Source organism: Miniopterus schreibersii (genome assembly GCF_964146895.1).
Source record: "Miniopterus schreibersii genome assembly, chromosome: 13".
NCBI classification, from domain to species: domain Eukaryota; kingdom Metazoa; phylum Chordata; class Mammalia; order Chiroptera; family Miniopteridae; genus Miniopterus; species Miniopterus schreibersii.
The window spans coordinates 32729883-32752929 of NC_138113.1; the positions used below are offsets into that span (position 1 = coordinate 32729883).

General features: G+C 36.1%; 1 protein-coding gene across 2 annotated transcripts in view; it reads left to right on the forward strand.

Annotated features, from left to right (window-relative positions):
* The first annotated feature begins 2937 nt into the window (after window positions 1-2937).
* The window catches only part of PAPOLG (poly(A) polymerase gamma), a 29650-nt gene continuing 9540 nt past the window's right edge, over window positions 2938-23047 (forward strand). For both annotated transcript variants that reach the window (XM_081156567.1, XM_081156568.1), the window contains exons 1-12: window positions 2938-3196; window positions 6240-6401; window positions 8285-8351; window positions 11980-12061; window positions 12285-12394; window positions 13379-13432; window positions 15210-15321; window positions 17518-17607; window positions 20404-20542; window positions 21429-21501; window positions 22268-22388; window positions 22736-22820. In XM_081156567.1, the coding sequence (XP_081012693.1) occupies window positions 3180-3196; window positions 6240-6401; window positions 8285-8351; window positions 11980-12061; window positions 12285-12394; window positions 13379-13432; window positions 15210-15321; window positions 17518-17607; window positions 20404-20542; window positions 21429-21501; window positions 22268-22388; window positions 22736-22820 (1112 nt within the window). In that variant the 5' untranslated portion in view covers window positions 2938-3179. The remainder of the gene's footprint in view (window positions 3197-6239; window positions 6402-8284; window positions 8352-11979; window positions 12062-12284; window positions 12395-13378; window positions 13433-15209; window positions 15322-17517; window positions 17608-20403; window positions 20543-21428; window positions 21502-22267; window positions 22389-22735; window positions 22821-23047) is intronic.

Genomic DNA, 23047 nt, shown 5'->3' on the forward strand with positions numbered 1-23047 from the left:
GAGAGAGAAACATTGATGCGAGAAACAGATCAGCTGTCTCCTGGGGATTCAGCCTGCAACCCCGGCATGTGCCCTGACCAGGAATCAAACCTTCGACCTTTTGTTGCATGGGACAGGATGACACTCAACCAACAGAGTCACATTGGTCAGGTAATCATAATTTTTAAAGATGGTTTTTTCCTGAATTACTTGCACTAACATTTTAATACTCTCCCAAGTTGCAATTCTGTTTGCCTAAGTAAACTAAAAAAAAGAGCTGATTGATGGAACAGAAGCAATAATAATTTTTAAAGTAGAAAATAAAAGGGACATTTTTTTAAAATACTCAGAAAAAATTTAAAATGTATGTTTTGTTCTAGACATATTTTAGGAAAAGACTGTCATACAGAAGCCTGTTTGGGGAGAATTTTTGAACTTCAAATATTAAGAATCTTACTAGTAAGATTCATAGGGTAACAATAAAGCAACATTTACCAAGCCTTGAAGGAAATGTTACAATTTAGTAGAAGGGCATTTTCAAAGATGCCAGAAGTAAAAAATGTACCCACTTTTTGAATAAGCTACTTCAAGAAACATTCTAGAGCAAGAGATGATTAAAGGACAAGTTACAGGCATAAGGAAGTTGCAGCTGGAAGAAACTGGCAGTAAGCACTGAAAACATTTCATTCGTAGGAATGAGTCTTGATAACTGGTGTAAATACAGTTATGCCAAAACGAAAATGGACATGGAGAGGCAATCTACAGGGTAAGAAATATAAATTGCTGGTAAAATATGAAAGATGATCACTTTTATCACTGTTTAGGGATATGCACATTAAAACCACAAAGAAACATCACTTTCCAACCTATCATACTAATTTTTTTTTATTTAAATTTTAACAGATTTAACAGCTTGACAAAGGAACCCACTGGCCAAAGTTGGAACAATTTTATTTTCATCAAAAGAATAATGAATGTAATTGATTGAAACATAATAACAATATAAAAACCATGAGTCCATATGATTTTTTTTTTAAGTAAGAGGAATTAAACAAGCAAGCCAATAAATAAAAACTTCTTTGCAGGTGGCCATTATGCCAAGTTCTTACTCGGAAAAGGAAACCCTCTAGTATATGTTTACATGCAGCTTGGGGTATATTAAAAACATTCTGGAAGGATAGATACCCATCTGTTAATAATGGTTCTCAGAGGAATAAAACAATGAAAGGGAGGGGCAGATTTCCACTCTTTTTTTTTTTTTTTTACAAGCATGGATTACTTTTGCAATTGGAAAATTTTAGCTTAAAAAAATACAGCTACAATGTCCACCCCGCCCCACCCCCCATAGGAAAATGTTCTTTGAAAGAAAGTGTCCTTATTGAAATGGGGGTTGGGGACTGGCATTCAACCCCAGGGAGATTCACAAAGAGAAGAGAATGGGAAGAAAAGCAACTAAAAACAATACCTTGGCACCATCGCGAACATTGGGGAGGGGGAGACACGGGACATCCAAGGTTGTCTTTGTCTGCCAGCTAAGAATGAGGGGCTCGGCATATAAAAAATTAAGTGTTAGAAAATAAAGTGATATTTCTTGCGTGTCTGAACTTTGAGATTCATGTGGTTATACATACTCTTCTCATTTAATTCTCCTGCATTCCTGTTATCTTCATTTTACAGATGAGGAAAAGGCTTTTTAAGGTTAATTTTCCTGAGGTCACATAACTAGTACGTAGCAAAACTAAAACTCGGATTTGGGTCTCCCTCACGCTGAAGCCTGTGCTGCCTGGAATAGGTTTTGCCTTCTCCCTACCACCTGCGCCCAATCCCTACTCCCAAATCTTGCTAATTTAGGCATTATCCGCTCCTCTAGGAAGGCACTACTGAGCATCCCCTCCCCCCAAGTTTAGGTGGCCCTCTTTAGGCGCCCCTAAATCCCGACCCCATCTGTATCACAGACCATAATGTGGTCTAATGGTCTCTGTGTATGATTTTTCTCCTCCACTAGACCGAACTCCTGAGGGCAGCAATTAAGTATCGCCCGTGCCTGACACATTGTAGGTGCTTTAGTTCTACAGCAGAGTATCACTTGTTTCCTCACTCAACTCTGAACTTCGTAAGGTTAAAGAATACATCCGGTTTTATGCACCATGAAATCCCTGGAGCCTAACACAACGCTTGGGACAGACGAGGCTTTCAATAAATATTTTTGAATAAATGAATAATTCTATAAGTCATCTGCTCTTTACTGTGACTCTGAGTCACATTCCGAGAAAAAAAAAAAAAAGCTTCTTGACATCCTTTTTCTTGTCATGATTTAGTATTTTGCATTATCTCTGCCCTTGAACATTTTAAAATTCGTGACTACTCTCCCGTGTTCTCCTCACGCTCACAGGGAGCGCGATTCCCGCGGCTGCAAGCGTGCGAATTGGATTCCGCCTCCCATTTATCCCCTGCGAGCCGCGGGCATGCCTTTCCCCTCCCTCACCAACCGCCAGAAAGTCATGAATGGGCGGGGGAGGGGGCTTCCAGGGGAACAATTAACCTCCAATTTACAAGCTTCCCCCCCCCCCCCGACAGTTGCAAAGTTTCTCGTTCCTGGAGGTGAGCCTCTCACGACAGAATCTCCTCAGCGAGCGGATTGGTGACGTATGACTATGCCTGAAGAGGTGCAATAATAGGAGAGTGAAAGCGGTATTGACTAGGCAAGGTTCTGATGTTTCAAAAACCGTGATACAGGCTCTCATTAGAGAAACAAGAAAAATGTGTCCCAAATTACCTTCCAAGCAGTTTGCCTGCTGGATTAACAGTCCCACAGACAAAGAAGCGGACCAGACGCTCTCCCGACCTACGTTTGCAGCCAGAGCCCGCGCCCCTGTGGGCGGGGCCAGCGGAGCCTCCAGCCACCCAAAGGAGGAGGGGGCGGGGTCGAGGGCGGGCCCAGGCTTCCGGGGGCGGGGCCGCGCGGGCGAGGGGCAGGCTGGGAAGCGGCGCCATGTTGGCGTCGCCCGCGCTGTATTGTCATAAATAGAGCCGGTTATGTGGTGTTTTCACTACTCGGTTGGATGCCTCGGCGGTAGTGAGTGAGAAAGCGAGCGAGCGAGCTACAGGCGACCGGAGGGAAGTGGACAGCGGAGAGGGAAAGAACCAGAACGGGACTCCCGAGCGAGAGACTCTCGCTGGTGAGGGAGACGCAGGAAGCGATGAAAGAAACGTCTGCGTAAGTGGTGGGGGGCGGCGGTTGGGGGGTGAGGCGGTGAGGGGTGGGCTGAGGTGGTCGGCCCGGAACTCCGTTTCCGTGGTCTGCGCGGAGCTCGCCCTGGTGGTCTCCTTCCCCGCCCCTGTCGGCGAGGGTACCTCCTTTACACCCGGCGGCTCACCTGGCCACCCCATGCACATTGCCTTACTCGGGGACTCCAGGACTCCCCACCTGCCCTCAGCTGTCCCGCCCCCGGGGACGCCCCTAGGCGAGGATGCGGCCGGAGAGAAGTGAGTGTGTCCGTGGGAAGAAATTGTCGGTCACTCTCCTGCCCCCAGCTGTGTCTGAACCGGTCTCTTCTGTCTGCATTGGCGCAAATACCATCCCCCTACCTCCCCCTCCTCCCTTCCCGACCCGCTGTCTCCAGGTCTTCAGGAGTGAATGACCTACCCCCAGCCCGTTTCTCTTTCATGAAGGCTAAGGTCTTTTCGCCCTCCCCAGACCTCCCCACCTACCCATAACATATGTACGGGTCTGTACCGCCTGCTCACACTTTGATAAGTCACAAACGGTTTCCGTGCTTGGCGGAAGATTTTGTTGTACCTTCTTACATTTGGTTTATTAGGAAATAATGGGAAAATGCAGAGAATAACATAAGCATCATTTGTGTAGACACCATCCATCACTCCCAGAGCATAACATGATATGTGTGTGTGCGTGTGTAGACACGTATCTTTATTTAAAAGAAATCATTCCAGGTATATCTGAAGGATTCTCCTACCTCCTAATCCGGTCCCATTCGCCTCTCTCCCCGGAGTTCCCCACAGTCCTGAATTTGATGATTATTGCTACATGTTTTTTAATGCTATTACTACACACTATGTATATGCCCATAATAACTGGCATTGTTTTTAAGCTTTATGTAACCAGTATCCTACTTGTCATTCTGCAACTTGTTTCTTTAGTGCAGCATAGTATCTTTGAGCTTTGTCTATGTTAATATTTTTAGCTGTAGTTAATTCATATGAACTATTGTATTTCATTGTAGGGATACACCCTGATTTCTTCCTTTTCTTGTTAGTGACTATTTTATGTTATTTCTAGGTTTTTTTTGTTGTTTTTTTTTAATTGATTTTTTTAGAGAGAGAGAGGAAGGAGAGGGGAGAGAGACATCGATTTGTTGTTCCACTTATTTATGCATTCATTGGTTGCTGTTTTTAAGTGCCCTAATAGGAGATGGCACCCGCAACCTTGGTGTGTCAGACAAGGCTCTAACCAACTGAGCTACTTGGCCAGGGTCATGTTTCCAGTATTTAATGTTACAGTGTGGCAGTGAACATTCTTGTACATGTCTTCTTGTACACTTGTACTGGAATTTCTCCAGTATGTTCTCCAGCAGGTTGAAGGGAATGTGGGATTGTTTTGCTTTTTTGTTTTTTTCCTTTCTAGATGAGGGAAGTTCAGAACCATAGATTTGGAATTTTAGTGCTAGTAGGAACTTAGTCAACTTTTTCACCATACATAAAGAAAGTGGGACCCAAGATCATAATTAGGGTGAGAACTGAAGTAGTTATGGAAGGGAGAGTGGAGTGGTGGAAGATCTTGGGTTTTGGAGTTCATATTCTGACTCTTCCTATCTTTTTAGATCTTGGGTACTTGTAAAGTGGCACTTATTCAATACCTACCTCTCAGGGTTATTGTTGAGATTAACTGAATTATGATACATAATTATTCTGTCTCATCCATTTACCATACACATATAAACATGCACAAACAATGCCAAAACCTCTCTAGCTCTCTTAGAGGTAAAAGAGCTAAATCTTTAAAAAAGAAGTTACAACTTGAAATAACAAATTGAAATTTTGTTTGTTCTACAGCAAAATAAATACCAGAAAGAAATTAAAGTTACTGGTAGTGACATTTCCCTTTTGTTTGTCTGAGTTATTTCAGAAGGTATATAGACTATTTTATCTTCCATTTGATTCTCTCTGCCTACCTAAGGAAATTTTTAACCAAAGAGCATGTGATAAGTCATTGTTTTGGCAAGTAAAATTCAAAAACAATTAAACAATCACTATGTATTTTTGTCTATTATTGTTTACAGGGCTAATTTATTCATTTAAAAGACTGTTCTTTGAAATTACACTCTGACTGTAGGTATTAAAGGTCCTTCATAAAAGGATGCCTAAGATAGGTGATAGGGTTAGTTGGTTATTGTGTATGTTTGTTTTTACTTTCCTTTTTAACATAATTAAAAGTTTTACCAATCCATGTTGGTCCCAACTTTTATTTTTACATTATTAGTCTGTGTAAATCCAAAATCTGAGAAATGCTATTTTGCTGTATTCAAAACTGTAATTTCCTGATGTGTAAGATCTTTTCAAGGATAGCTTATATTCTATAAAAGGTTGTCATTTAGTGTAAAAAATTTGATAATTATTCAGTGTGAAAATGGTCTGGGTACCAGTCTAAGTGAAGGAAAAATTAACTAGAGTCACAAAATGTTAGGACTACAAACTCTGATTCAAGCAATGGATGTTAATTTAGGTATCTCAAGGACAAATGTATTTGTAATTTCTTTTTAAAAGTCAGAATATTGTACAAGGACCTTCTGACAATGTTTTTATTTCTTTCTTGAGAGAGAGAAAAACATTGTTTTTACTTAGAGCATTCTTTCAAGTGGCTGACTGCTTTTCAGAGATTGAATCTAGATGGTACTTGACTTAAGTCTGTAGGGCATAGTGGAGGTGGCCCTGGCCCAGCTTCCATTCAGGCTTTTTGAATTTGAGCTGAGTGGTGTTGGCACAGTTGTCCTGATGCCAACACATGCTGTTTTTGGCTTGAAAAGACATCCTAGCCATGAAAGCTGGAGACAGTATGAATAGCCTTTCATCAATATAAACACAAAATACCCCTTTTTCCTTTTAAAAAAAGTGCCTGCCCCAACTGTTAGTACTAGTAAGTTAACTTTTAAGGTAGCTAAATTAATGAGTGAATTGAGAGATTCAGTGTATCAGTATGATATGATGCTTTAAATTTTTTCTGTTTCATTTTTCTTCAACAGAAACACCGTGCTGGACAGCCAGCGTCAACAAAAGCATTATGGAATCACCTCTCCAATTAGCTTGGCATGTCCTAAAGAAATTGATCACATTTACACACAGAAATTAATTGATGCCATGAAACCCTTTGGAGTGTTTGAAGATGAGGAAGAATTGAACCACAGGTATGTCACTTAAAAATGCAAAATGTTTTACAGTATATTATTTAATCATAAATTCTACAAACACATGTCAGGTACCTACTGTGTCCCTGCCTAGGGATTTTAAAAAAAAAGGTCAAATAAAGAGAAACCTTGGCCCTCCTATAACTTATATGTTAGGTGGAGGTTAGGGAAAGAGACTAACATTTAGCGAAATAAGTAAAATAAACACATGTTACATGTGATGAATGCTGCTGGGAAAGAGTAGTGATGCTGAGAAAAATAAAGCTGGGAATGGAGGTTGTCAGTGAAGGCTTCATTGACATTTCAGGGAAAATTTGACGATAAGGGAGGGAGCTATGTCGATAGTTGAGGGGAAAGCATTCTAGGCAGAAGGCTTGAGGTGGGAGTGTACCTGCTTTGTTTAAGGAATATATAGCAAGGTAGCCTGGGTATCTAAAGCAGAGTAAGTAGTGGAATATAGGCGTAAAGAAAGTGAGGGGGAAAGGAGTTGGAGGGGAAGGTCACTTAGGACATTGTAAGCCATTATAAAAGTTTTGGCTTTGATTCCCTGTCAAGGGCACGTACCTAGGTTGCAGGTTTGATCCCCGGGTCGGGGTGCATGCAGGAGGCAACCAGTCAATGTGTCTCTCTCACATTGATGTTTCTCTCCTCCCTCTTCCATTTTCTCTAAAAATCAGTGGAAACAATATCCTCAGGTAAGGATTAACAGAAAGCAAAACAAAAGTTTTGTCTTCTACTTTGAATGAGATGGGAAGCTGTAGGGTTTTGACCAGAAGATTGACATGATTTACTCATATTTTAACACAGTCATTCTGGCTGCTCTATTGAGAATAGTCTGAAGAAAGATCAGGTCTGAACTAGAGAAATTAGTTAGAAGGCTAATATAATAATCCAGGGAGGAAATGATGGTGGCTGGCAGTGGCGATAAGTAGTAGAATTTTGGATATGTTTTAGAGGTAGTATTGTCTGATGACTATGGAATATGTGAGAGAGAAAGGAGGAGAGGGAATCAAGGATGGTGCCAAGGTTTTTGGTCTCAGCACCTCAAAGGATGGAATTTTATTACATGGGTAAGGCTGAGGGAGAAGCAAGTTTGGACAGATCCAGGAATTTTGTTCATATTATCTTTGAGATATTTAAACTCTTCTTCTCTCTCTTTTTTTAAAATATGTCTTTATTGATTTCAGAGAGAGGAAGGGAGAGGGGGAGAGAGATAGAGATAGAAACATCAATGATGAGAGAGTCATTGATTGGCTTCCTGCTGTATGCCCCCGACTGGGGATCGAGCCCACAACCTAGGCATGTGCCCTGACTGGAAATTGAACTGCAAGCTTCTGGATCCTAGGTCGATGCTCAACTGCTGAGCCACTACCAGCGGGCTCTTTTTTAAGTGTGGATTTGGATATGCCATTGGTTGCAAATTTGTTTTAATATGAAATTGCATTTATTAAGAATATTATTTCATAAAAAGTAGCCAATAATTAATTTACCCATTTTAATTATCCAAAGACCTATGAATTTCATGAGAGAATGCTAGTCTCTATTATTATCACTTTGAATTGATTTTATTCCATGGTAAGGCCAAAAAAAGTTGACAGCTCATTTGGCCTTTGCAGCCTTATTGAAGGTAATTTTGACTTCATTAAATTTTGAAAATAGCTCAAAGACCAAAATACTATTATCACATTTATCATCTTTTTGGAACTTCTAGGGACCTAAGAATGCCAAAGAGATGTGCCATGTATCAACAGATGTGTTAGTATTAACGTGTGTATAATATGCTTTTATCCTAAAACCAACACAAAGGTACTGCCTATGTGTTTAATTACCTATTAAGATATTGTTTGTTTTTTAATCTAAAGCATGCTATTTTTTTATTGTAGGCTGGTTGTTCTTGGTAAATTGAACAATTTAGTAAAAGAGTGGATTTCTGATGTTAGTGAGAGTAAGGTAAGACTTTAAACTACAGTGAATTCATAGTTTTATTACATCCTGTTCTTTAGTCCTGGTAATAAGATGTAGGAGTTGAGAGTAATCCGAAATACATTAAAACTGGCTCTTTGGTATACTTGGTAATGAATTGGTCTAGATAGTTGAGTCTTAAAAAAATGAAGATTCACCTTAGAGGTAGCCAATGTCTAGCTAAAATTCCACATAAATGTCTTGCATGACTCACAGTAGTGGACCACAATTTAAATATCAAAATACTTTACTTAAAAAGCCAAATTTCAGGCTTGTGAAATACCAGATCTGACAGTACTGGGCCTGCCTTTGTGGAAGGCAGGAAGAGGCTTGAATGGAATTGGGCTCCTGCCCTCCAAGAATGCCTCCCAGCTTCCATCACTCCCTTCCCTCTCTGAAGCAGCAGCTGTCATTTATCAATCAGTTTCTGTGTTTCTTATGGGTACTTCCCTCATTTGCATACATGCCTAGCCCCTGAGACAGGAGTTTGCAAACCCTAATTTATAATTATACAACTTTTTCTCCTCTGGTAGCTTAACTATTTTTCTTCTAAAATTAATTACATTTCTCTTGCTTTCTTGAGTATTTTTAATATAATTGCATTTTCATTTATCTGGGAATCATCATTATGAATATTATTTTACTGGCTGTACTAATATAAGATGATACTGGGTGATATTTGCCCCTTGACTAAGTGGCCCAAACTATTGTATTTTAAGGTTTTTGTTTGTTTTTTATAGTTTTCCCATGTTGCCCTTAATAGCGATCACCTGAAAGTTAATGTCTCATAGCAGTCAATGTGTCTCTGCAAACTCCCTTTCTATTCTTGAATCTGCATAGGTTTAGAAATTACATAAACACCTGTTAGACTTTTCTTTAAAACTTTTATTTCTTTCTGTACATATGATACATATTTAAAATTGAATTCTTTTAAACAAAACTATGAATAAGGTTATGAGGGACTCTGCTAAGTCTATAGTCATTGAGTTTAAATAAGTGGTCTTTATGCTGTTTACTTTTGCTGCCAAATGGCTGTTGGCTCATTTCTGAGCTCTCAACAGCATTATCAATATTTAAAGTTTTCAGGTAAATTGAATTCTGAGCAGGTTAAATGCTAGTTATGGGTAGTAAAAAATTTTTATGTTTGTTTCTCTGCTACTAGGTGATCAGCTACTTAAGAAAAAGACCTGTTTTGTTCACCTGCACAACCCCAGGACAGGGCTCAGGCATTAAATAAATGTTAGGGGAACCTGTTGTCCCTCTCTAATCAGTCCATTTTCAATGGGTATGCAAGCCAAATACCCAACTTCCTAGAATTATTTTAAAATCAGAGTAACAAGCTTCATAATTTCTTGTGTATGGTCCTTATGTCAATTATTGTGGCTGTGCAGAGGTCTTTGCTTCCAACCCCATTCAAGGGTGTGTTCAAGATAAGTCATATGTTGTTATTAGCAAAAAGAGGTAAATTAGTTGAGAGATGCACCTAATTTTCTTATTGCATGGTTTCTTTGCACCTAAAAGGAAAACCCAGTAGAATTCTGTTCCAAAGTCAAAGGTTTTTTTTTTGTTTTTTTAATTAATAAAATTGCTTTTTATTCTATTTTAATCAATTAGTGCCTTAATCTGCAAAAACCAGTAGCTGGGTTTCATTCTGTAGCTAGACGTAAAACCATTGTTAAAATTTTGAGACTTTGTCACAATTTTTTTTTTTCTAAAGCAAAGTAAGTCAAAAATTTGATTATAAAAAAAATTTAATTGTTTTTAACGTTTTCGATTGCATGGATAAGGTGATTGGTCCTTTTCTATATCAATTATAATTTCCTTTAATTTATGTATGTTTTAGTTTGGAAAATATCTCAAGGATTTGAGTTAAATCAAAGATCATTTGAATATTCTACACACAGTTGGGATATTTAAACAGTTTAGAACGCCAAATCAAATCATTTTAGTTTTAGATTTGGGGCAAAAATATTTTTCTCGGAGATTTGGTGTGTTACTTTCTCATAAATCATGCAAGAATCATGTTTTCAAAGTAGGAAGGTATGAAGGAGGAAGGGAAACTAAAAAGTCCTTGATTCTCTATCCTCTGATTCATGTTAGCCATCAGTAAATGTACTGACTCCATTCTAGCTATAAAATTTTTTGTGATACTCTTGAAACATTAATATTCATTAAACAGAGGACGTAAACTATCCTGTTATACAGATATTTTTGTTAATCAGTGGATATTATCCTTTGGAACTTGCACTGGGCATTTTGGGAAAATAAAAGAAGTAGGAGACACCGTTCTCACTTTCCCAGGAATTTAAATATACTTGAAGAGATTGAACTTACATATAGATAAAAAAGATTACTAAATATAGTCTAAAAGGGGCTAAAGATAATAGTAGAGGAGCATTGAAGGGGGAAAAAGCTCGTTATGGAGGGGAAGATAGTAGGGAAGGCTTCATGAAAGGTGGAACTTGAAGTGAACTTTGAAAAATAGATGATATTGAGATAACTCAGAAAGGATGGGTACGCATTCAAGGCAGGGAAAATGGCAAATGCAATGGAAAAGAGACAGGGTTATGTTATATGTTGGCAGTTGGAGCTTCAGAAGGGAAAATCAGGACACAAGGCAAGAAAGATCCATGGGAGCATATTGTGAATATCTTAGGATCCAAGGATCCTTACCTCAGTAGTCAGGGAAGAGTGTATTGGGAAGTTTTGAGTAGAAGAGTTATAATAGAGTAATTTAAGAACATTAGTTAGTGAATTTTGTACACAATGGAGGAAGAGAAAATAAAAACTAAGGGCAAGAGGATAACTTTAAGATACTATTAAATAGCCTAGAATTATGGGGGTGGTAGTTGAATAGAAAGGAGATGACGTGAGGGATATAAACTAAGAATTGTAAGCCCAAAAGAAGAATAATGATTATAGATATGGACAGTAAGGAAAATGAGGAGGAACAGAAATAGAGAAGTCAGGAAGGATACCTGGTTCATCATAGAATTTTTTGCTCGTTTCAGGAATGGATATTGAAGTGGATCAGAAAGTTCAAGTGAAAATATCTGATGGGCTGTTGGAATTGGCTCTAGAGAGAGGTGAAAAATAGCATTACAATTCTAGTACAATAAAAAAGATTGTACTAGGTTAAAGTTGTTATATTAGCTCTCATAAGGAAATCATGTCAAGATGACCTCCTTTCTTGCAGAAAGGTTGCCGAGCTAGAATCAAGAAATTAAGCATATCTGTCACAAAAACCAAAGGGCAGATGGGAATAGTCAAGAGTATGATAATGTAGAGCGCTGAAAGCACATTAATTAGTTTGGTAAAGTTCCTTGTGACTATTGAGAGTGCTGGGGCCAAAGATAGGCAATTGGAGGGGACAAGTAGTGCCAAGTGATAAAAAAGCATTTTTCTTAAGATAGAGATGTGTACATGTGTAGTGGGCATGGATTTATTTTGTCTTCCCTCCTTATTATTTCAAGCTATAACCAAAAGAGCTCCAAAGTATTTTTACAAATCTCAGCTTACTAAAATTGACAAATACAGTATGTGTCTGTAGCATTTATGCTATTTTTATGCTAAATAATTTGAACAATTGAATGCCTTTTGTTTAATTTTATTTTAGAATCTCCCACCTTCTGTTGTGGCTACTGTTGGTGGTAAAATTTTCACATTTGGCTCCTATAGGCTTGGAGTACACACCAAAGGTAACTGCTTTTCTATGTCCTACTAATAAGAACTTTCACTAACAAACTTTTATTTGTTCATAATTTAAAAATACAGAAGAAAAAATTCCCGTTATCTCACTACTCAGAATTATTATTAACATTTTCTATACTTGTTACATACTTTCTTGTACATACGTTTGTGTGTACTTAACAAAAATATGATACATAATATACTCTTCGTGATAAATAATTTGATTTGCAGGAGCTGACATTGATGCACTTTGTGTAGCTCCAAGACATGTGGAGAGATCTGATTTTTTCCAGTCTTTTTTTGAAAAATTGAAACACCAAGATGGCATTAGAAATTTAAGAGTAAGTATCCTCTGGTTTTTAATATTTTAAACTTGTAAGTAAATACCTGTAAAAGCTACGGCTTATGATTGTTTAAAGATTTCTTAAGAAGTTGCTATATCCTGTTAAAATAATGGATAATGATTAAGAACGTGGGCTTTATAGTTTTACAGATCTGGATTTGAATCTAGAAATCTACCACATATTACCTCTTAGACTTTGGTCAAGTTACACATTCTCTTTGAGCCTTAGTTTTCTCATTTGTAAAATGGAGATGGAGTAATAAGGTTTTTCTGAGGATTGAGATAATTTACATATATATAAAGTTCAGTTAGTAGTAACCCTTTATATATGCATATTTAGCCATTCATCCGGCAAATAAAATTTCAGCACCAATGATTCATCAGACATTGGTCTTAGTCCCACAGCTACCATAGTTTATGGGAGAGAGGGACTGTGGGGAACTGAGTGAATAGTTTTAATACAATCTGAGGTGCTAGGATAAGGTGAAGTTCAAAGGATCTGCATTATTTGGGTGTCTGGGAATGGAGAAGAAGATTAAAAATTTATTAGGTTGGAGGATTAAGGAAGACTCAAAGACATTTCTGCTAAATCCAAACTATATTGACTCATTTTTTTGATAGATTGAGCATGAGTTCTGATTGTATTTTAATTTCTAACACAAGTGCTCTTTGTAAATTATCAGTTTTCAGTTTAATCTCAACAAATAATAAGTACTCAGATGATAGCAGTTCTGCCTGCCAGTTCATGATGAATATTTTTAGGAGAACAAGTTAGATAACAACTGTCATAGACATTTTGTGTATTTTAAATAACACAGTCACAAAGTAGAAGCACTTACCTAGAATGTGACACCAAGAGCATTTTCACTTTTTCTGTTGAGTTAAAATACAAATTGGTAGCAAAGGTATTTATATTATTGGCAGTTAGGAAGGAGATAGGAAGGATTACACCTTATATATGTAATTTTTTCTTCTTTTGTAGGCTGTAGAAGATGCCTTTGTACCTGTTATAAAATTTGAATTTGATGGAATTGAAGTAAGTGTTTTTGTATTTTTCTGACTTTACAGTTGAACTATTTTTAACCCATAAGGATTTTTTTTAGTTGTTTTCTTTTTTTTTTAAATAAGACTTAATTAGGAACCTATTTTAAAGAATCAAATAGTCTTTAAATAGTCCCTCACCTTCCTCTCCTATATCTGTTGACCTCTCACCATGGAAAATGAACCAACTTTCGTCCCTACCCCATTCTTCTCATTTCCATAATCTAACATAATTATATTATTATAATGTTGGTTGGAGCAGTATTTAGTGTTTACATTATTATGATCTTATAAATAATGTTCAAAACTAAGCACAAAGTATCTAGACTACCATTCTTTGCTATGAGGCATTTTGTTTTCTTGGGAGTTAATTGCTTTGTGATTTATTTGCTTGAGCCTTATGCTTAAGACTAATTCAAACCTACCCTGTCCTAGTTGTCTAAATCTCCTTTAAATAGATTTAGATTTCGCATTCTGTCATCATCCTGAAAAAAATCTCAGAATCTTCTCACCTATTCCAATCCACACTTATTATTCTCCACGGCTGATACACAGCTGACATTCTAACATCTTTTTTACTAACTGTCATTTTGAGATTTCCTTTTGCCTCTCTAGAGTTTTCTTTCTTCACTCTCATTTTAGTGGCACTCATCCACTAGCTTCCTGAGAAAGAGCACATGTTTTTGAGATCTTGCATGTTTTAAAATGCCTTTATTATTTGCTCACACCAAATTGGTAGTTTGGCTGAGTCATGGTTTGCAGAATTTTGGAGACCTTGCTTCATTGTCCTCTAGCTTCCATGCTGTGTTGAGAAGTGTGATGCCATTTGATTCCTCATCCTTTTAGGTGACCTGTTTTGTCTCTTTGGATGCTTATATGATTTTTTTCCCCCTAGTCTTCACAGTTCTAAAATTCATAGTAATATACTTCAGTATGTATATTTTCAATTAAATATGCTAGGTATTCAGTAGTCCTCTTTCAACTTAGAAACTTCTGCCCTTCAGTTCTTGGTAATTGTATTGACTTCCATTGGATTTCCTGCCTTTGTTTCCTCTCTCCTTCCTGGAGCTCCTAATTTTTGAAATTTTTTCTCTTCCACTTACTGGCCACATCTTCATTTTTTCCCCCTGCTTTCTGTGGTTCTTATCTTTCAAACTTTCTCTTGTTTTCCATTTCTGCTGTCATATGTTTAATTTCTAAGAATATTTTTTTATTCTCTAAATATTCCTTTTTGTTATGTATGTATTTACAGCCTCTGGTCCTTATTTTCTGGTTAGAAGTATTTTTTATCTTTGCTTTCTTAGATTGCTTAGTCTGTCACCAATTGCCCATCTACTTTCCAGCTTTCATAGTTTTTGCTATTGTGTGGTATTTTTCTTTGTCCTAATGGGTTATGGCTTTAAAAACAAAACTAAACAAAAACAAAACAAAATTTTACTGTTTTTTTAGAGGGGTTTCAAGAGGGAGTGAATGTAAATGTGTGTTGGATCTGCCATCTTTATCTAGAAATTCACTCATAAGATCTTTAATTTTTTTTTTTTTTAATGCTTGGCATATATGTTAAAATAAAAATACTTTCCCTTACTTTGAAGATTTAATTGCCCTCACAAAACTTTTCGGTGATTTTCCCATCTGAGGTTGCCTACATAGGCCTTTCGAAGTTTTGGTAGAACTTCCAAAACTAATAATTATAATGTTTTACATTTTTGGGGGGGGGGGATGAACTAAAAGGAGAAAAATAATATTTTTCTCTTTTTTGCATCTTTCCAAAGATTGATCTAGTCTTTGCAAGACTGGCAATACAAACCATATCAGATAATTTAGATCTAAGAGACGACTCTCGACTGAGAAGCCTTGATATAAGGTGTATTCGCAGCCTAAATGGTAAGCTTCTAAAAAGAAATTTCAACCATCTGCCTGAAAACAATTTGACATGTAGAGATCTTTTTTGCAGAACTCTTAACGGACTTTTTAAGGGATTGGATTAACTTATTTTAAAAATAATGATGTAATTTTCTCTATACAGGTAATCTGACCACACTTAAGCATCTTTAAAAGAAATTTGTTTGAATGTTTATGTTTGTAGTAGTGGTTCTCAAACATATTGGTCTCAGGACCCATTTATACTCTAAAAATTTATTGAGGACCCCAAAGATCTTTTCATGTGGATTATATCTTATACTGACCATCTAATATGGTCAATATTTACCATATCAGAAAAACAAAATTTTAAAATGTTTGTTAGTTCATTTTAAAATAACAATAGGAAACATTTTTATGTGAGCAGTGGCTTTTTTTTTTTGCATTTTTGCAAATCTTTAATATTTGACTTAATAGAAGACAGCTAGATTCTCATACCTGCTTTTACAGTCAATCTCTTACAATATTTTGTTTTGATTAAAGTATAGGAAGAGAATCTGGCTTCTTAAAGATAATTGGAATAGGGAGGAGTATTTTAATACTTTCAGATAATTGTGGATATTCTTTGATACTACACTAAAACTTGATTAAGGACAGTTTTTTTCTTTCCACAGCTTTATTGAAATCTAATTACATACTGTAAAATTTATTCTTTTTAGGTGTGCAATTTAGTAGACTTTAGTATATTCAGAAACATGCACAACAATTGAATTTTAGACCATTTTCATCATCCTCAAAAGATCCCTCATACCTGTTTGCAGTCATTCCCTTTTCCAAACCCCCAGTCCCAGGCAACCACTAATGTGCTTTCTATTTCTGTAGATTTGCCTTTTCTGGATATTTCATATAAATGGGATCATATAATATGTAGTTTTTTGTGTCTGGCTTCTTCACTTAGCATAATGTTTGTGAAGTTCATCTATGTTTGTAGTATATATATTAGTAGTTTGTTCCTTTTTATTGCTGAGTAAAAGTGATCTTTTTTTAAAGATTAGTTAGAATATCTAAATATCACTTAACTTTTTGTACTCTATTACATTAAAAATCCATTCATCTGTCTTATTCTTTGACTGGTACTTTTACCCATGCTTGATTTTGTACTATGATGCCTTGATCATTTGGAAAATTTTGGTTCACAAAGTTATTTGGCTGTTCTAAATGTTAATTCACATTTTATTATAAAATATCAAAAAAATCAAAATTACATTAATTAATATCATCTCCAATCTCATCAGAAAAGTTTTTAAGTATTGGAAAGCTGTCAAGCTCACAGTAGCAGATACTAGTTGTCCAGAATTCTAATTTTTACTTGGAAGCTCAAATGTTATTGGCAACAAATTTTGTCATTTGTTTTCCTTGGTGCAGGGCTCACTTTGTTCTGTTTTTTAGAAAATACCTGCTAAATATCCAAGTATGAATAACCATAGTTTGTCAGTCATTATTTCAAGTAAAACTGGTATTCCTTGAAAAAAGCACATAGTTCAGCTTACCTTGAACATCGTTCAAATATCTGCACAGGTTCCTTTCCTGTCTTCTAACTGCAAATGTGTGGCAGTAAATATGTCTGCTTAGTACAATGTTGCCACAGCTTTGATTCACTACTAAGGTACCAGCAGTTTTACCCACAACTGTTTTTGCACCATCAGTGCAAATGTTAACACAGTGAAACAGGCAAAGAAAGCCTTAGTGTAATTATAAAAATAGGTTCGACCTAACAGATTCCCAGGGGTCCATAGACTGTACTTTGAGAACCATTGGTTTATAGTATCTTGTATATAACTGAATACATTGTGTTTTGCTGTACTTCCAGAGTACAACAGTAAATCACAGTGTTTGTGAATAAGGTTTGTATTAAAGCAATAACATTCTTATAACTTGGGAGCATTTGATTAACAGTAAAGTCAAATGTGGAAGAAAGCTAAAAAAATAGACCTATCTCTTATTATAGTATTGAATTGCTTTACCCATGTGCTTTTGAATTCTTTAAAAGAAAAATGATTTCTCATATATAAGTACAAAATTTCAAGGACATAGAGAAAAATAAACCCTCACATTTTATTATCTTTGATATTTTATCATTTGATAGTCCAGAAGTTAGAAGGGCTTTGAATTAACTAGATTTTGTTGCATAGTGAAAAATGAATGCTTTCTCTTTTTCAGGATGTAGAGTTACTGATGAAATTTTACATTTAGTGCCAAATAAAGAAACTTTCAGACTCACCCTAAGAGCAGTCAAATTATGGGCAAAACGTAAGTATCCCAACTCTTTTATGTTTGCATTATAAAATTATAATTTTTTTTATTGTTGACAGTGTTACAGATGTCTCCCATTTTCTCCCTTTTTGTCCCCCTCCACCCAACTCCCGTCCAACTCCATGCCTTCCACATACTATATTGTCTATGTCCATGGGTTATGCATATATGTTCTTGGTTAATCTCTTCCTGTCCCCCACCTCTACTGCAATCCTTTATTCTGTTCCACGCATCCATACTTCTGGACCTATATTGTTCGCCAGTTTATTTTGTTCATTAGATTCCACATATAAGTGAGATCATGCGGTATTTGTCTTTCTCTAACTGGCCTGTTTCACTTAGCATAATAGTCTCCAGGTCCATCCATGCTGTCTCAAAGGGTAAGAGCTCTTCCCTTTTTACAGCTGAATATTATTCCATTGTGTAAATATACCACAGCTTTTTTATCTACTCATCTACTGATGGATACTTGGGCTGTTTCCAGATCTTAGCTATTATAAATAATATTAATATGAACATAGGGGTGCATATTTTTTTTCTGTTTGGTGTTTCAGGATTCTGAGGATATTTTCCCAGAAGTGGGATCACTGGTTCAAACGGCAGTTCCATTTTTAATTTTTTGAGGAGCCTCCATACTGTTTTCCACAGTGACTGCACCAGTCTGCATTCCCACCAGCAGTGTACTAGGGTTCCCTTTTCTCCACATCCTCACCAGCACTTATTGTTTGTTGATTTATTGATGGTAGCCATTCTGGCAAAATTATAATTTTCAGTTGCTAATGGTAGAAGCATACACGAAAACTCTTGAGCCTATTGATACTGGGGGATTGAATGTCCAGTAAGTTTTGAAAAAGCTATTTCTTCTTCAGGTTGCAGTGGTTGTGCTATAATGTGTGACTCTACCTCTTCCTCCCGTGGGTGAAAACTGAAAAGCCCCTGACTTTCCATCTTAGGTTTCAGCCAGGCAGTCAGAATGAGTTAGGACTTCAAGAGTGAAACCCTCACTGATCTTGGAGCTCTCTGTGGGCAGGACCGTATTATTTATCTTTGTCTTTCTGTCAGCAACAAAGTTTATAGAAAGTGTTCAGTAGAGCCTACAGTGATAGTTTTAGCTTGTTTTTGTTTTTACATTATAATTCTTTTAATAAAACCTGGAACTGTACTAGTTTACATGTATAGGAAATGGTTGATAAAATGCCCAGTCCTGAGCTGACACAGCCCATTTTGTACTATTTGTAACTATATTTAAGTAGTGCTATATTTCTGGCACCAGGTTTTACAAAGTCTAAAACAGTACTCTCCAATAAAACTTTCTGTGATGATGGGAATGTTTCCCATCTGCTGTTCAATACAATAACCATGTGGCTACCAAGTCCTTGAAACATGCAAGTGAAGAACTGAATTTTTAAATTTTATTTAATTTAAAATTAAATAGCACCTAAGAGAAGTAAAAAGATATGTCCACACAAAAACTGATACACAAGTGTTCATAGCAACATTGTTGTTCATAATAGTCAAAAAGTAGAAACAACCACATTATATAAACTGATGAACAGATAAACAAGAAGTGTTAATATATCCATAACATGGAATATTTTTTGACAATAAAAAAGAATGAAGTACTTATTGATATATGTTACAACATGTGTGAACATTGAAACCATTATGTTGAATGAAAAGCCAGTCATAAAAGACCATATATTATATAATTCCACTTATGTTAAATGTCCAGAACAGGCAAATCTATAGAGACAGAAAGTAGATACAGAGTGCCTGGGTCTGGGAGGATTGGGAGGCACATAGGAGGTGTGACTGTTAAAGGTTTCTTTTGAGAGTGATGAAAATGTTCCAGAATTGATTATAGTGATGATTGTGCAACTCTTTGAAGAATATGTTAAAAGCCATTGAATTTTATACATTAAATGAATGAATCTTAAGGTATGTAAATGATGTCTCAATAAAAACTGTTACCTGCCCCTTCCAAAAAATAGCCAAATGTAACTTATGGCAACCATAATATTAGACAGTACACATCTAAAAAGACCTTAAGCAAATAGAATTTGTCATTTGGCTCAGTTATCTTGTATAGTTGGGATAAAGTAATTTGTAGTGAGCGGATATCACAATTTGTCTTTCCTTACAGATTAAATACCATGTTTTGTTAATTCTTAAATGTACATTTTTCATATTTAGCATATTTGAAATTGATATTTTTTATTTTTTCTCTTGTTTAATGGGATATAAAATCATGCTATATTATATAATTGAAGGGATCTTAGGTTTGATGAAATATGGTAATGCTTTTTTATAGATAAACATCAGTGGTGTGCTATACTTTATGGAGAAATGTCCAAATTGTGCAAAATACTAAAGTTAGTCCCCACTTCACACTTAATTTTAAAATGCCCATGAATATGATTACTAATGAAAGTTTATTCTTCCCTAGTTATAGACCCTCCAGATATTTTGCCTCCTTTTCATTTCTTTCTCAGCTGTAAATATTGAAATGTGGGAGATTCTAATGTTATATCAGTGGAGCCTAGTTGGGCGGTCAGAACTGAGGCAGGGAATGGGGTTATCTGTATTGGAGGGCAAAGTAGGGGGCTAAGGCGAGCAGCTTTACGGTTTACCAATAAGACTGGGCCTAGTATGAAGGTCTGCTTATTGATTTTAATGTTTTTATAGGGTAAAAGATTTCTAAGCAACAGTCTTAGGAAGTAATCCCGTTCTTTACAGTTGAATGACATGGATAGTAGGTCCTAACAATAATTAACAAATATATTAATTTTATAGGACGTGGTATTTATTCCAACATGCTGGGATTCCTTGGTGGTGTCTCTTGGGCAATGCTAGTTGCAAGAACTTGCCAATTATATCCAAATGCAGCAGCTTCTACTTTAGTTCATAAGTTCTTTTTAGTTTTTTCCAAGTGGTAAGTATTTATATGTATACTTTCACTATTTACTAACTTCTTCCTATATGTGAATTTGTTTGGAAATTTAAGCACTATGTATAGACTTTTTCTGTTTTCTTACATTCCTGTTTTAATTTTTATTTATTTACTTTGGTTAATCCTCACCCAAGGATATTTTTCCATTGATTTTAGATAGAGTAAAAGGGAGGGACAGAGAGAGAGAAACATTCATGTGTGAGAGACACATCAACTTGTTGCCTCCCACATGTGCCCCAGCCAGGGCCGGGCATCAAACCTACAACCCAGGTAACTTGCTCTTGACCAGGAATCGAACCCAAGACCCCTTCGGTGCTCGGGCGGACATTCTAACCACTGAACAATACTGGCCAGGGCTTACATTCTTTTTAAGTTAAAAGTTGAAAAACATCAAATTTGAGGCAATGGTGGGACACCAGATGTCACTTTCCCGGGGTCTATAAATGTACACCTTTACCTTGAGAGAGTGGTCACAATACTAGCCAATTACTGACTAGGTCAAGTGAAGTTAAGATCTCCTCATATGTAAAATGGAGATGATAATCATAGTTACTACATGGATTTGTTAGGAGTATTTTCAGTAAATATTAGCTGTTGCTGTTATTATCGGAGCTAGATCCATGAAAGTAAATGAGAAGGAAGGGAAAATTTCAAATTTAAATTAGCTACAGCTAATGGGCAAAGCAGTATTTGCTCTTTCAGAGAACATTGCTTTAAAATAAGCAGCTTTTTCCTTTTTTTTTTTTTAAATACCAAATACCCAAAACAATTGCTGTATGAAAGTTGGAATAAAGTCTCATGATTTTAACATTTCATATAGTTGCTGAAGTGAGGTCCTATGTGAGTTAATTTGTCTTATTCATGTTAGGGAATGGCCAAATCCTGTGCTGCTGAAGCAACCAGAAGAAAGCAATTTGAATTTGCCTGTTTGGGATCCTCGGGTATGTGACTTACAGAATTTCATTAAATCTTTTATGAAAAGGTCGATTCTCTAAATTACAACCTCAAGATAATTCTTGTGCCTGCTCATCTTCCTTCTAATGTAACTATAGTCTTTTCCCTTCCTCTGCTGTGTTTTTTGGTGCAGATAATGTGTTTCTCCAATGATAATCCAAATGTTATGTCATTAAAAATCTCCCATACAAGACTAGATGAGTGGGCATATCAACCCAAATGTCATAATCCATTTTTAAAAACTATCTTACAAATAATTTCTAATAAAGTACTGACGTATATAAAAGACTTGCTTTGCAGTACAGTTTAAAGCAGATTCATGATTTCAAGATAGCATAAGTCTCACCTTGTATTTTAATTTGCTTTTAAAGTAAGTGCTCATTTCTCTGAGTAACCTAGGGGAAGTAAGCCATTGAGTTGGTGTAGAAAGAGGATTGAGAACCACTGGACCAGATAATGCTTTTTGCAGCTATGATACTGTATTTCCTTGGTTCTACAAGACCATTGTTTATAAGATGCATCATCAGTTTAACAGCTTTTCAGGGGGAAAATAAACTTCTGCAGAGTTTCCTTTGATTGTCAGTCACATATGACTTCAGAAATAAATGTAGTTGGGGAGGGGAAATGTACTTCTTAGAGTTGGGGAAATGTAGTATTAAATTTATATTTCATATTCTTCAGACTTTTGGGGAAATGAAGTGAGGACAACTGAAATAGGAGAATAGATCAATTATTCTGCTTCTAATTTCACAGGTAAATCCATCAGATAGGTATCATCTCATGCCCATAATCACCCCAGCCTACCCACAACAGAATTCTACGTATAATGTGTCCACATCAACTCGAACAGTAATGGTAGAAGAATTTAAACAAGGTAAACCTGTTGGCCCTATTGCCTTTTACATATTCCCACAAGTTTTTGGTTGACAATAATTTTATTCTATATTGCAGTTATATCTGTTATTTCTTAAAATTCTTTTAAATGTATATTTATTTTTTTAGTAATTGATTTTCCAAAATATATTATGAAGGCCAGAAATGGAATCAGCCCAGTCTGGTTGAAACTGATTTTTGTCTTCTGACAAAGAACATAATAATTTTTTTTTTTTACTCAAGAATTTGGTGGGTGTAGAGGTTTGGGGGAAGGGTAATACAGGAGCTGATAATATGATGGTCAGTGTTCAAAATCTCTCTCTCCTTTCTTTTGCTCTTTAAACTTAGGTCTCGCAGTCACAGGTGAAATTCTTCAAGGGAAATCAGATTGGTCCAAACTACTTGAGCCACCAAATTTTTTTCAAAAGTATAGGTATTTGAAATTTTCCATTTTGTGTGTGTATGTGTATGTATGTGTAAAGAAGAACATTTAACTTATAAAGTTAATAAATGATAGGTCACAATTGTCACTTATATTTCAAATGAGTTAGAGAATAGGTTAACAGAACTAAGTTATGAGAGAGTTTCTGTATTGTAAGTAGTACAGTATATAACCCATTGTTACTGGTTTTTTGTTTTTGTTTTAGTGAATTGTTTTTT